General features: G+C 38.1%; 1 protein-coding gene across 3 annotated transcripts in view; it reads left to right on the plus strand.

The window, feature by feature from the left end:
* Positions 1-12,278, plus strand: part of KCNT2 (potassium sodium-activated channel subfamily T member 2) — a 443,182-nt gene that overhangs the window by 328,674 nt on the left and 102,230 nt on the right. For all 3 annotated transcript variants that reach the window (XM_024976669.2, XM_024976670.2, XM_059875651.1), the window contains exons 17-18: positions 2,360-2,573; positions 6,917-7,022. In XM_024976669.2, the coding sequence (XP_024832437.1) occupies positions 2,360-2,573; positions 6,917-7,022 (320 nt within the window). The remainder of the gene's footprint in view (positions 1-2,359; positions 2,574-6,916; positions 7,023-12,278) is intronic.

Consider the following 12,278-nt stretch of genomic DNA (forward strand, 5'->3'; position numbering starts at 1 on the left):
GTGCCAAATATCAGTGTGGGCAGAATTATCAGGAAGTAACCAAGTTTCCTGTGTTGAGCAGGAAGATGATAAGGAGGTAGTTGGAAGTGATGTGGAGACAAACATATTTGGGAGGAGGTGAAATTCAGAGAACATGGCTCCTTGGGAAGTAGACGGGGATTTAACTCTCAAAACAAGAGTAGGGTTGAGTTTTACATAAATATGGATGTGTCTCTTTCCTTCCAAACAGAAATGAAAGGTGAAAAGTTTGTTGAAGCCTTCTTGTTTACTTGGTTGAACATAGGGAATTGAAGGATTTCTTCAATAGAAAGATAACTTTCTTTCAAAAGATAAAAATAATCTTACTTCAAAAGATCACTTTTCCCTCTAAATTATACAATGTGGTCCTCTGCAGAGGATAAATGTCATAAATGTGGATTTTAATTTATAATATTAGGATGCAGATCATATATGGTTTTATTTTGATGAATCAAATTTATAAAATTTAATGTTTAATCAGATCCACTCACCTGATTAATGGAAAAGTTAATCTCATTTTCTCTAGGATCCTTATCTCCCTCCCAAGATGGATTGAACTATAAATTAATCCTTGTTTGTGGTGCTAAAAAGTTACTGGAGTGTATAGTTTCTGATGCCAGCCACTTTTACCTTTGCTCAGAAATGGTGGTCATCATATTGTTTTCTCAAGCACAGTCATTCTAGACACATTGTGTCATGCCCCTCAAAGGAGTCTTCCCCATTAACAGCAGACACACCAGGCTCCCTCTAATCTGAGTATCATGAACAGTATTTTCAGAGGTCCTAGCTTCTGAAACTTGAGTACCACATTTATTTCAATATTGAGAAATACCCAGATAGAGAACTCAGATGGTCTCCCCCATCTTGGTTCTATCAACTCTCACATTCAGAAACATTGCCTATTTTAATCCCTTCTTGTGTTGTTGTTGTTCAGTCATGTCTGATCTTTGCAACCCCATGACTGCAGCACACCAGGCTTCCCTGTCCATCACCAACTCCCGGAGCTTGCTCAAACTCATGTCCATCCAGTCGGTGATGCCATTCAGCCATCTTGTCCTCTGTCACCCCCTTCTCCTCCTGCTCTCAGTCTTTCCCAGCATCAAGGTATTTCTCAGAGGTTTTTAGAATTCAATTGCTGACTTCTTTGTCCATGCAACAAAGAAAGAGATGCTAAAACCCCTGAGGTTTTTTTCTCCCTTTGAAATCTCAGGCTCTTACAGTGCAGAAGGTTGTAAGATCAGATAGAAGTTTCAAGGAAATGGAGAGTGTTTTAATAGTTGCTTCAAAAAATAATACAAAATGGAGACTCAGGGCTTTCAGAAGGATGGCCAGCTATCCATAAATACATTAATGAAGTCAGTGATTGTGAAATATGGTGGCAGTCATCCATTAGATTGATTTTTTTTTCTCCAGAAAGGGAGAGACAGTCACTTTCCATAAATTGGTGTTTATACTAATTTTTAAATGTTACTTAAATATCTCAGAGGAATTTGTTTCTTCCATTTACTGTTCCTTGAGTATTCCAAGGAGTCAAAGCCTTAAGCTATTTAAATTCTCTGTTCTTACTGCCTTAAGGCATTTCCATGACTTGTGTACTCATGATTTTCTTTTTATGTCAAAAAATCAAATGTAATGATTTCGGAGTGTAGCTTCTCATCACTGGGTGAAAAGTTCATCCTTTCCCCTGCTCCCTGTCCCCACTATACTACATCACATAACATAATTCTGTTTTATTTTCTGCATGGTATTTAGCATTATTGAGAATTAGTTTTTCCATTTCTTTGTCCATTTGATTATCTTAAAGACAAATCCATATGCATAGGAACATTGTCTCTCTTATTCCTTGAATATCTTGAGTGCCTAGAATTGTGCTTGCCACAGAGAAGGGCTTAATAAATATAAACATTAATTATTCAAATATTAAAAAGTAGTTATAAATCAGTAAAAAAAAGATAACTCAACAATATAAGGAGAAAAATATGATGAGAGATCGATAAAAGTGAAATGGACCAAAAGTTTTCATTAATTTAAAATAAATATAAATTTAAGCAATTTTTAAAATTTAAATGTCTAAGCATTTCATGATTTCACAAATCTTTTTTCATGCTATAGACCTAATTGTAGCAAATACACTTTTGCACAAATACAGAATTTTTTATCCCTGTGGGTAAAAATGCTCAAACTAAAAATAAGTAAATCATTTTTGAGATTAAAGGGTAAACAGTGCATAGTATATTTCCTGGTTATACTGACTGTGTTTCATCTCACTTTAATCATTAAATGATTGCTAGTCCTATAGGTGGCAAACACTTTGATGCATTTTCATTTCTCATTGTTCCAGGTACTGTGGCCATAGACTTGCAAGACACAAGCTGCAGATCAGCAAGTGGCCCTACCCTGTCTCTTCCTACAGAAGGAAGTAAAGAAGTCAGAAGACCCAGCATTGCTCCCGTTTTAGAGGTTGCAGACACGTCATCAATTCAAACATGTGATCTTCTAAGTGATCAATCAGAAGATGAAACTACACCAGATGAAGAAATGTCCTCGAACTTGGAGTATGTTTGTAAGGTTTACTGGGACTTGTGCTTGCCCTGAAAAACTAATGTCCTTCCCTTCTGGACATCCCAGAATCAGTCCTACATACTTCTGTCAAAACACTCTTCTTATTAGCCTTTATCTCTCTTGATGATAAAGTATTCTAAACCCTTGAATTTCTGGCTTAAACGGCTATTTACAGCTTCATTTTTCTCTATGTTAGCCTTTATCCTTAAAGAAAAAAAAATGTATATCAGTATTTTCATGATAAATCTATATTACATTTTACTTTTTTTCTTTAAGGATAAAGTTTGTATTTTTCATTTTTATTAAAAATAAGTAATAATGCTTTTATTAAATTATAATGTGCCTTCTACCTTTAGTTTGTTTTTCTACTTCCATATTGAAGTTCAATCAATTATTTAGTACATGTAATGCAGCTTCTTCCATTAAGCTCTTGTTTGTCTCAGCATTCAGCAATCTTTTTTATTTAATATACATCAATAATGTTTTGAATGAATGAATAAATGAACTACAGTTCATTTAACTAAGATTCCATAATAAATAGTATCAATATTTAAGCTATTGATCACATTTTAGCCTATAGTAAAGTTTGTTTACTTGTCTATTTCGTGTATTATGTTGGTATGTCTTAAGGAAAGCACAGTGTTCAACTGCCTTGACAGTGGAGTCCAAAGGAATTTGTGTCCCTTGGCAGTTTCACTTTATACTGGTTGGGTACAAGTGGCTTTGTTTAAAATCATCTGACCTACAATGCTTTATCTGTAAATAGGGTTCATATGAAGATTAATTGAGATAATAGAGAAATGTACTTAGAACAATTGTTTGTGCAGAGTAAGCGTTCAGTGAGTATCAATTACTATTAGGTGTAGTACTAGTCCTAGTGGTAATGGTAACATCACTCAGGCACTTCTAATATTTTTCATATAATAGAAGTTCAGTCAATGTTGAACTGAACTAAAATATACTGAAATATAATTGGAATGTAGAAAACTCCTATTAATCTTTCACACTTTCAAATATTTATTACAAGAAACTTAGACATATCCACAGAGGACAATTTCACTCTCCAAGAAATTAATAACACTCAAATAGATTTATGAAATATTTGACAAGAAGAAGGAACAGTTTGACCACCAGTATATTTCTAGAAATGGTGCTGTGATAGAAATTCTTTCTTTACATGTACTTCAGAAAAATTGAGAGGTTGAATATTTTTTATTTCTAGAAAAATGGAAAAGACATTGAAGTAATAGAGGAGACTGTCAACTTCTAAATTTGCAAAATATTCTCCATTTTACTGTCTTAGCTAATGATGTCTGAAAAACAGTTCTAACTAGGTTTGAAATTTCATGGTTTGAAAGATACATTTTCTTAATCAAAAAAGAGCTTTCACATTGGATAAAAGAACTTTTCCTCCACTAAATTTTCTTTTGTCTCTTCAGTTCAGTTCAGTTATTCATTCGTGTCCGACTCTTTGCAACCCCATGAATCGCAGCACATCAGGCCTCCCTGTTCATCACCAACTCCCAGAGTTTACTCAAACTCATGTCCATCGAGTCGGTGATGCCATCCAGCCATCTCATCCTCTGTCATCCCCTTCTCTTCCTGCCCCCAATCCCTCCCAGCATCAGAGTCTTTTCCAATGAGTCAACTCTTCTCATGAAGTGGCCAAAGTATTGGAGTTTCAGTTTTAGCATCAATCCTTCCAATGAACACCCAGGACTGATCTCCTTTAAAATGGACTGGTTGAATCTCCTTGCAGTCCAAAGAAATCTCAAGAGTCTTCTCCACACCACAGCTCAAAAGTATCAATTCTTCAGCGCCCAGCTTTCTTCACAGTCCAACTCTCACATCCATACATGACCAGTGGAAAAACCATAGCCTTGACTAGACGGACTTTTGTTGGCGAAGTAACGTCTCTGCTTTTTAATATACTATCTAGGTTGGTCATAACTTTCCTTTCAAGGAGTAAGTGTCTTTTAATTTCATGGCTGCAATCACCATCTGCAGTGATTTTGGAGCCCAAAATAATCCCATGAAGTGATGGGACCGGATGCCATGATCTTAGTTTTCTGAATGTTGAGTTTTATGCCAACTTTTTCACTCTCCTCTTTCACTTTCATTAAGAGGCTCTTTATATCCTCTTCATTTTCTGCCATAAGGGTGATGTCATCTGCATATCTGAGGTTATTGATATTTCTCCCAGCAGTCTTGATTCCAGCTTGTGCTTCATTCAGCCCAGCATTTCTCATGATGTACTCTGCATATAAGTTAAATAAGCAGGGTAACAATATACAGCCTTGACGAACTCCTTTTCCTGTTTGGAACCAGTCTGTTCTTCCATGTCCAGTTCTAACTGTTGCTTCCTGACCTGCATTTAGGTTTCTCAAGAGGCAGGTCAGGTGGTCTGGTATTCCCATCTCTTTCAGAATTTTCCACAGTTTATTGTGATCCACACACTCAAAAGCTTTGGCATATAGATGTTTTCTGGAACTCTCTTGCTTCTTCGATGATCCAGTGGATGTTGGCAATTTGGTCTCTAGTTCCTCTGCCTTTTCTAAAGCCAGCTTGAACATCTAGAAGTTCACAGTTCACGTATTGCTGAAGCCTGGCTTGGAGAATTTTGTGCATTACTTTACTAGCGTGTGAGATGAGTGCAATTGTGTGGTCATTTGAGCATTCTTTGGCATTGCCTTTCTATGGGATTGGAATGAAAACTGACCTATTCCAGTTTCCACTGCTCAGTTTTCCAGATTTGCTGGCATATTGAGTGCAGCACTTTCACAGCATCATCTTTCAGGATTTGAAATAGCTCCACTGGAATTCCATCATCTCCACTAGCTTTGTTCGTAGTGATGCTTTCTAAGGCCCACTTGACTTCCCATTCCAGGATGTCTGGCTCTAGGTCAGTGATCACACCATCATGATTATCTGGGTCATGAAGATCTTTTTTGTACAGTTCTTCTGTGTATTCTTGCCACCTCTTCTTAATATCTTCTGCTTCTGTTAGGTCCATACCATTTCTGTCCTTTATTGAGCCCATCTTTGCATGAAATGTTCCCTTGGTATCTCTAATTTTCTTGAAGAGATCTCTAGTCTTTCCCATTCTATTGTTATCCTCTATTTCTTTGCACTGATCGCTGAGGAAGGCTTTCTTATCTCTCCTTGCTATTCTTTGAAACTCTGCATTCAGATGCTTATATCTTTCATTTTCTCCTTTGCTTTTTGCTGCTCTTCTTTTCACAGATATTTGTAAGGCCTCCCTAAACAGCCATTTTGCTTTTCTGCACTTGTTTTCCATGGGGATGGTCTTGATCCCTGTCTCCTGTACAATGTCATGAACCTCATTCCATAGTTCATCAGGCACTTAAATCTATTTCTCACTTCCACTGTATAATCATAAGGGATTTGATTTAGGTCATACCTGAATGGTCTAGTGGTTTTCCCTATTTTCTTCATTTTAAGTCTGAATTTGGCAATAAGGAGTTCATGATCTGAGCCACAGTCAGCTCCCGGTCTTGTTTTTGCTGACTGTACAGAGCTTCTCCATCTTTGGCTGCAAAGAATATAATCAGTCTGATTTCGTTGTTGACCATCTGATGAAGTCCATGAATTTTGTCTCTTAATTTTCATTTATACTGTTACTTTGATAGCTTCACTTTGAAAATCTTATAGCATAATGTGCAGGTGACTATCTTGTAAAGTCAATAAACAAACCAATTATCTTTGATAATATTTAAACATTATTTCACCAATAACTCTGGTTTTGGTGTGGGTCTTATGGAATAGTTCACGCAACCATTTACTTTTTTTTTCTAAAAAAAAAAAAATTCATGACTCATGAATATTGATAGAGTGAATCATAGTAATGAATTTTGCTTTAAATATGTTTTATAAAAAACATTGCTATTTCCTAAAATATATCTAAATCTTTTAAACTGAAGATTGGAAAGGATCAGTTAGTTAATATTTTAGAATTTATGGTCTTTGCTTCAACTATTCACCTCTGTTTCTGAAGAGATTTGTGAGCATGGCCGTATTCTGACAGAATTTCAGTTGTGGACACTGAAATTTAAATTTCATTTAATTTTCATATGAGATGAAATAGTACTCTTCTTTTGACTTTTTTCAGCCTTTTAAACATATGAAAACTAGTTCACAAAACCATGTCAACTTTGGTCCATGGCCCTTGTTCCAAATTGTTTCTTTATCAGAATATAACTGCAGCACAAAACGTTACTGCATCTAACTTTGTCAAAGTGAGGAATTGACGACAACTGATTTGTCAGACTTTGCCTGCATTATTAAAGGTAATTAGGTATTTCATATTGTTTTACAGATATGCTAAAGGCTACCCACCTTACTCTCCATACATAGGAAGTTCACCCACTTTTTGTCATCTCCTTCATGAAAAAGTACCATTTTGCTGCTTAAGACTAGACAAGGTAAGCACTTCAGGCTGTTATTCTCTGTAAAACTAAAATGATGGCATTGTGTAGTTGCATGCATTTATATAATTTTGTACAGTTTTTTGACTGAAATATGTTTATAGAGTATTATCTTTCAAATGTAAATGTTATACATAAGGTGGTGAATTTTACTTTTTTTTAACTGCACTAATGATTACCCCCAGAGAAAGCAATGGCACCCCACTCCAGTACTCTTGCCTGGAAAATCCCATGGACAGAGGAGCCTGGTAGGCTGCAGTCCATGGGGTCACTAAGAGTCGGAAACGACTGAGCGACTTCACTTCCACTTTTCACTTTCATTCATTGGAGAAGGAAATGGCAACCCACTCCAGTGGTCTTGCCTGGAGAGTCCCAGGGACAGGGGAGCCTGGTGGGCTGAGTCTATGGGGTCGCACAGAGTCAGACATGACTGAAGCGACTTAGCAGCAGCAGCAATGATTACCCAGTGCTTTACCCTCCACTGATGTATTTGAGGAGTTGGTCAGTCATGTTTTTAAAAGGAAAACAAAGGTACCAGGGCCACAAACCAGAGTCCTCCCCAGATCACTTTGGCCAAATATGCTCTATGTATTTTACTAGGCATTTTTGCCTCAAATCTCAAAGTGGAATTGCTTGATGTGATGCAAGTTAGGTAGTCTATGTGTCATTCACAAAGATTCATTATCAATTAGACTGGAAGTGTCTTGTTTAATGACTCCTTCTCTGAAGATTTTATACTGGTTCTGGTTCCTGCCTGGATGTTCAGGAGAAATCATCCAAAACAGAAACATTGTAAGAAAGCGGGCATTTTTATCTTTTTCATAGCATGGCCGTTGGACATGACCTGTGTAAGAATTTATTTTCCTAACGAATAAGAAAGCACATAAAAAGGACACTCTGCAACTCCCCACCTCCCAGAAATTAAAATGTACAACTAATTCTAACCAGGAATTTCTTCTTTTATTCTAAATTTCAGAGTTACCTGGTATAAAAATCCCAGCTCTATGCTTATAGGCTTTACAATTTGGAGAGATAACTTTATCATTAAATTTCAATTTCCATCTCTCTGTGTTTGTTTAGTCATTCAGTGCTCCCTTGATGGGTCACACAGTAGCAAATCCTCCTGCAATGCAGGAGACCCGGATTCCATCCCTGGGTTGGGAAGATCCCCAGAAGAGGGTATGGTAACCCACTTCAATATTCTTGCTTGGAGAATCCCATGGACACAGGAGTCTGGGCTGGCTGCAGATCACGGGGTCGTTAAGAATTAGACATGACTGAGTGGCTTACCACAAGCAGGGAGCCCAGGAGAGCTCAGTCAGTAGATCATCATACTTTTAATCTGAGGGTCCAGGATTCAAAGTCACTGTTTGGGTAAGGTTGACCTTTTGGGCTTCCCTGGCTCTCATTCCCTAGAGGATTCTCCTGTAATACAGGAGAGGTGGGTTCAATCCTTGGGTCAAGAAGATCCCCTGGAGAAAGAAACCAACTCAAGTATTCTTGCCTGGAGAATTCCATGGACAGAGGAGTCTAGCAGGCTACAGTCCATTGGGTCCCAAGAGTTGAACATGACTTACTGACTAAACTACCAATCAGGGAACCGGATACAAGAAAAAGCTAGGCTTTCAGAGGTGAGTCTTGTTGAAGGAGAAATGGAGACTTTCAAAGCCAAAAGATGATAATCTGTCTCTAAGAAGGAAAAGTTTCTGGTTGTTATTGATTAGTCTATGACATTTGGGATTATCCATTCTTTAGGTGGCATCAGTCTGGTTGGTGCCATTTCTTAGAAGGAATGGAGTAGCCATAATAGTTAACAAAAGAGTCTGAAACGCAGTACTTGGATGCAATCTCAAAATGACAGAATAATCTCTGTTCGTTTCCAAGGCAAACCATTCAATATCACAGTAATCTATGCCCCAACCAGTAATGCTGAAGAAGCTGACGTTGAACAGTTCTATGAAGATCTACAAGAACTTCTAGAACTAACACTCAAAAAAGATACTCTTTTCATCATAGGGGACGGGAATGCAAAACTAGGAAGTCAAGAAATACCTGGAGTAACAGGCAAATTTGGCCTTGGAGTACAGAATGAACCAGGGCAAAGACTAATAGAGTTTTGCCGAGAAAATGCACTGGTCATAGCAAACACCCTCTTCCAACAACACAAGAGAAGACTCTACACATGGACATCACCAGATGGTCAATACCAAAATCAGATTGATTATATTCTTTGCAGCCAAAGATGGAGATGCTCTATACATTGAACAAAAACAAGACTGGGAGCTGACTCTGGCTCAAAAATAACTCCTTATTGGCAAATTCAGACTTAAATTGAAGAAAGTAGGGAAAACCACTAGACCATTCAGGTATGACCTAAATAAATTCTTTGCAATTATGCAGTAGAAGAGAGAGATAGATTCAAGGGATTAAATCTAATAGACAGACTTCCTGAAGAACTATGGATGGAGGTTTGTGACATTTTACAGGAGGCAGTGATCAAGAACATCCTTAAGAAAAAGAATTGCAAAAAGGCAAGATAGTTTTCTGAGGAGGCCTTACAAATAGCTGTGAAAAGAGAAGCAAAAGGCAAAGGAGGAAAGGAAGATATACCCATTTGAAATCAGAGTTCCAAAGAATAGCAAGGAGAGATAAGAAAGCCTTCCTCAGTGATCAATGCAAAGAAATAGAGGAAAATAATAGAATGGGAAAGACTAGGGATCTCTTCAATAAAATTAGAGGTACCAAGGGAAAATTTCATGCAAAGATGGGCACAATAAAGGAGAGAAATGGTATGGACCTAACAGAAGCAGAAGATATTAAGAAGATATGGCAAGAATACACAGAAGAACTGTACAAAAAAGATCTTCATGACCCAGCTAATCACGATGGTATGATCACTGACCTAGAGCCAGACATCCTGGAATGCGAAGTCAAGTGGGCCTTAGAAAGCATCACTACGAACAAAGCTAGTGGAGGTGATGGAATTCCAGTTGAGCGATTTCAAATCCTGAAAGATGATGCTGTGAAAGTGCTGCACTCAAAATGCCAACAAATGTGGAAAACTGAGTAGGGCCACAGGACTGGAAAAGGTCAGTTTTCATTCCAATCCCAAAGAAAGGCAATGCCAAAGAATGTTAAAATGACCGTACACTTGCACTCATCTCACATGCTAGCAAAGTAATGCTCAAAATTCTCTACGCCAGGCTTCAATAGTATTTAATCTGTGAACTTCCAGATGTTCAAGGGGATTTACAAAAGGCACGTGAACCAGAGATCAAATTGCCAACATCCACTGGATCATAGATAAAGCAAAAGAGTTCCAGAAAAATATCTACTTCACTTTATTGACTATGCCAAAAGCTTTGAGTATGTGGATCACAACAAACTGTGGAAAATTCTTAAACAGATGGGAATACCAGACCACCTGACCTGCCTCTTGAGAAATCTGTATGCAGGTCAGGAAGCAACAGTTAGAACTGGACATGGAACAACAGACTGGTTCCAAATAGGGAAAGGAGTACATCAAGGCTGTATATTGTCACCCTGCTTGTTTAACTTATATGCAGAGTACATCATGAGAAATGCTGGGCTGGTTGAAGCACAGGCTGGCATCAAGATTGCCAGGAGAAATATCAGTAACCTCAGATATGCAGAAGACACCACCCTTGTGACAGTGAAGAAGAACTAAAGAGCTTCTTGATGAAAGGGAAAGAGAAGAGTAAAAATCTGGCTTAAAATTCAACATTTAGAAAACTAAGATCATGGCATCCAGTCCCATCACTCATGGCAGATAGATGGGAAAACAGTGGAAACAGTGGCAGACTTTATTTTGGGGGGCTCCGAAATCACTGCAGATGGTGACTGCAGCCATGATATTAAAAGACACTTGCTCCATGGAAGAAATGTTATGACCAACCTAGATAGCATATTAAAAAGCAGAGACATTACTTTGCCAACAAAGGTCCATCTAGTCAAAGCCATAGTTTTTCCCATAATCATTTATGGATGTGATAGTCGGACTATAAAGAAAGCTGAGATCCAAAGAATTGATGCTTTTGAACTGTGGTGTTGGAGAAGACTCTTAAGTGTCCCTTGGACAGCAAGGAGATCCTACCAGGCCATCCTAAAGGAGATCAGTCCTGAATATTCATTGGAAAGACCAATGCTGAAGCTGAAACTCCATTACTTTGGCCGCCTGATGGGAAGAACTGACTCATTTGAAAAGACCTGGATGCTGGGAAAGAGTGAAGGCAGGAAGAGAAAGGGTCTACAGAAGATGAGATGGTTGGATGGCATCACCTGCTCAATGGACATGAGTTTGAGTAAACTCTGGGAGTTGGTGATGGACAGGGAGGCGTGTCATGCTGTAGTACATGGGGCCACAAAGCGTCGGACACAACTGAGCGACTGAACTGAACTGAACTGAGTCTGTTTGGAGGTGGTAGTCTGCTCTGCAAATGAGTGCCCACTTTGTGATTAGAGGGTGGGGTTAGGCAGCCAACCCTGCTGCATCTATGGAGTCTGTGAGCAAGGATTTTGTTGCCCAGTCTGCTTTATATGAGCATCAGCAGGCTCCTTCCTGGACAGGGTTTATCAAAAATAAATTCCATGTTATATCCTTGTGTTATTTTTTCTTGCTAATTATGTTGCTTCTAAATTTACTAAAGTAGTTCTTTTTCCTCACTTGAGCTCATAAAAATGAAGTACTTAATAATCTCAGCCCCAACCTGGCACCTTCTCCTTCCATAATCTCTTTGTAAAGGACCTAAATTTGTGTGGCCTCAGATCCTGTTTATACTTAACAGTTCTCCAATGGTACTTCCAGTGGGGACCTACTGTCCTTCTCCTTTATCATTTCCTGTGCTCTCTTCTTTCTTATGCCTTAATTCTTCCTTCTGGATTGATCTTTCCACTTTCATGATTACAGCTTTAGAAATCCTGCTAATGAAATCCTATAGTGATAAATTCTTTCCATTTCAGTTTTCTAGATATGTCCTTATTTTGTCCTCCTTCCTAAAGACTAGTTTGGCTGGGTATCCAATTCCAGGTTCTGAGTTGTTTTTTTTTTCCCCTTTAAACATGTTAGGATTTTTTCACTGCCTTCTGTCCTGCACACTGCTGGTGAGAAGTCAGCCATCATTCTAATTTGTGTTTCTTGTAGGTACAGTTCTCTTTTCTCTATGGCTGCTTTTAAGGTCTTCTTCTTGTCTTGATTGTCCTGCAGTATGACAATGTGTATGACCCTGCATTTAT

The sequence above is a fragment of the Bos taurus genome, chromosome 16 (genome assembly GCF_002263795.3).
Source record: "Bos taurus isolate L1 Dominette 01449 registration number 42190680 breed Hereford chromosome 16, ARS-UCD2.0, whole genome shotgun sequence".
Lineage (NCBI taxonomy): Eukaryota > Metazoa > Chordata > Mammalia > Artiodactyla > Bovidae > Bos > Bos taurus.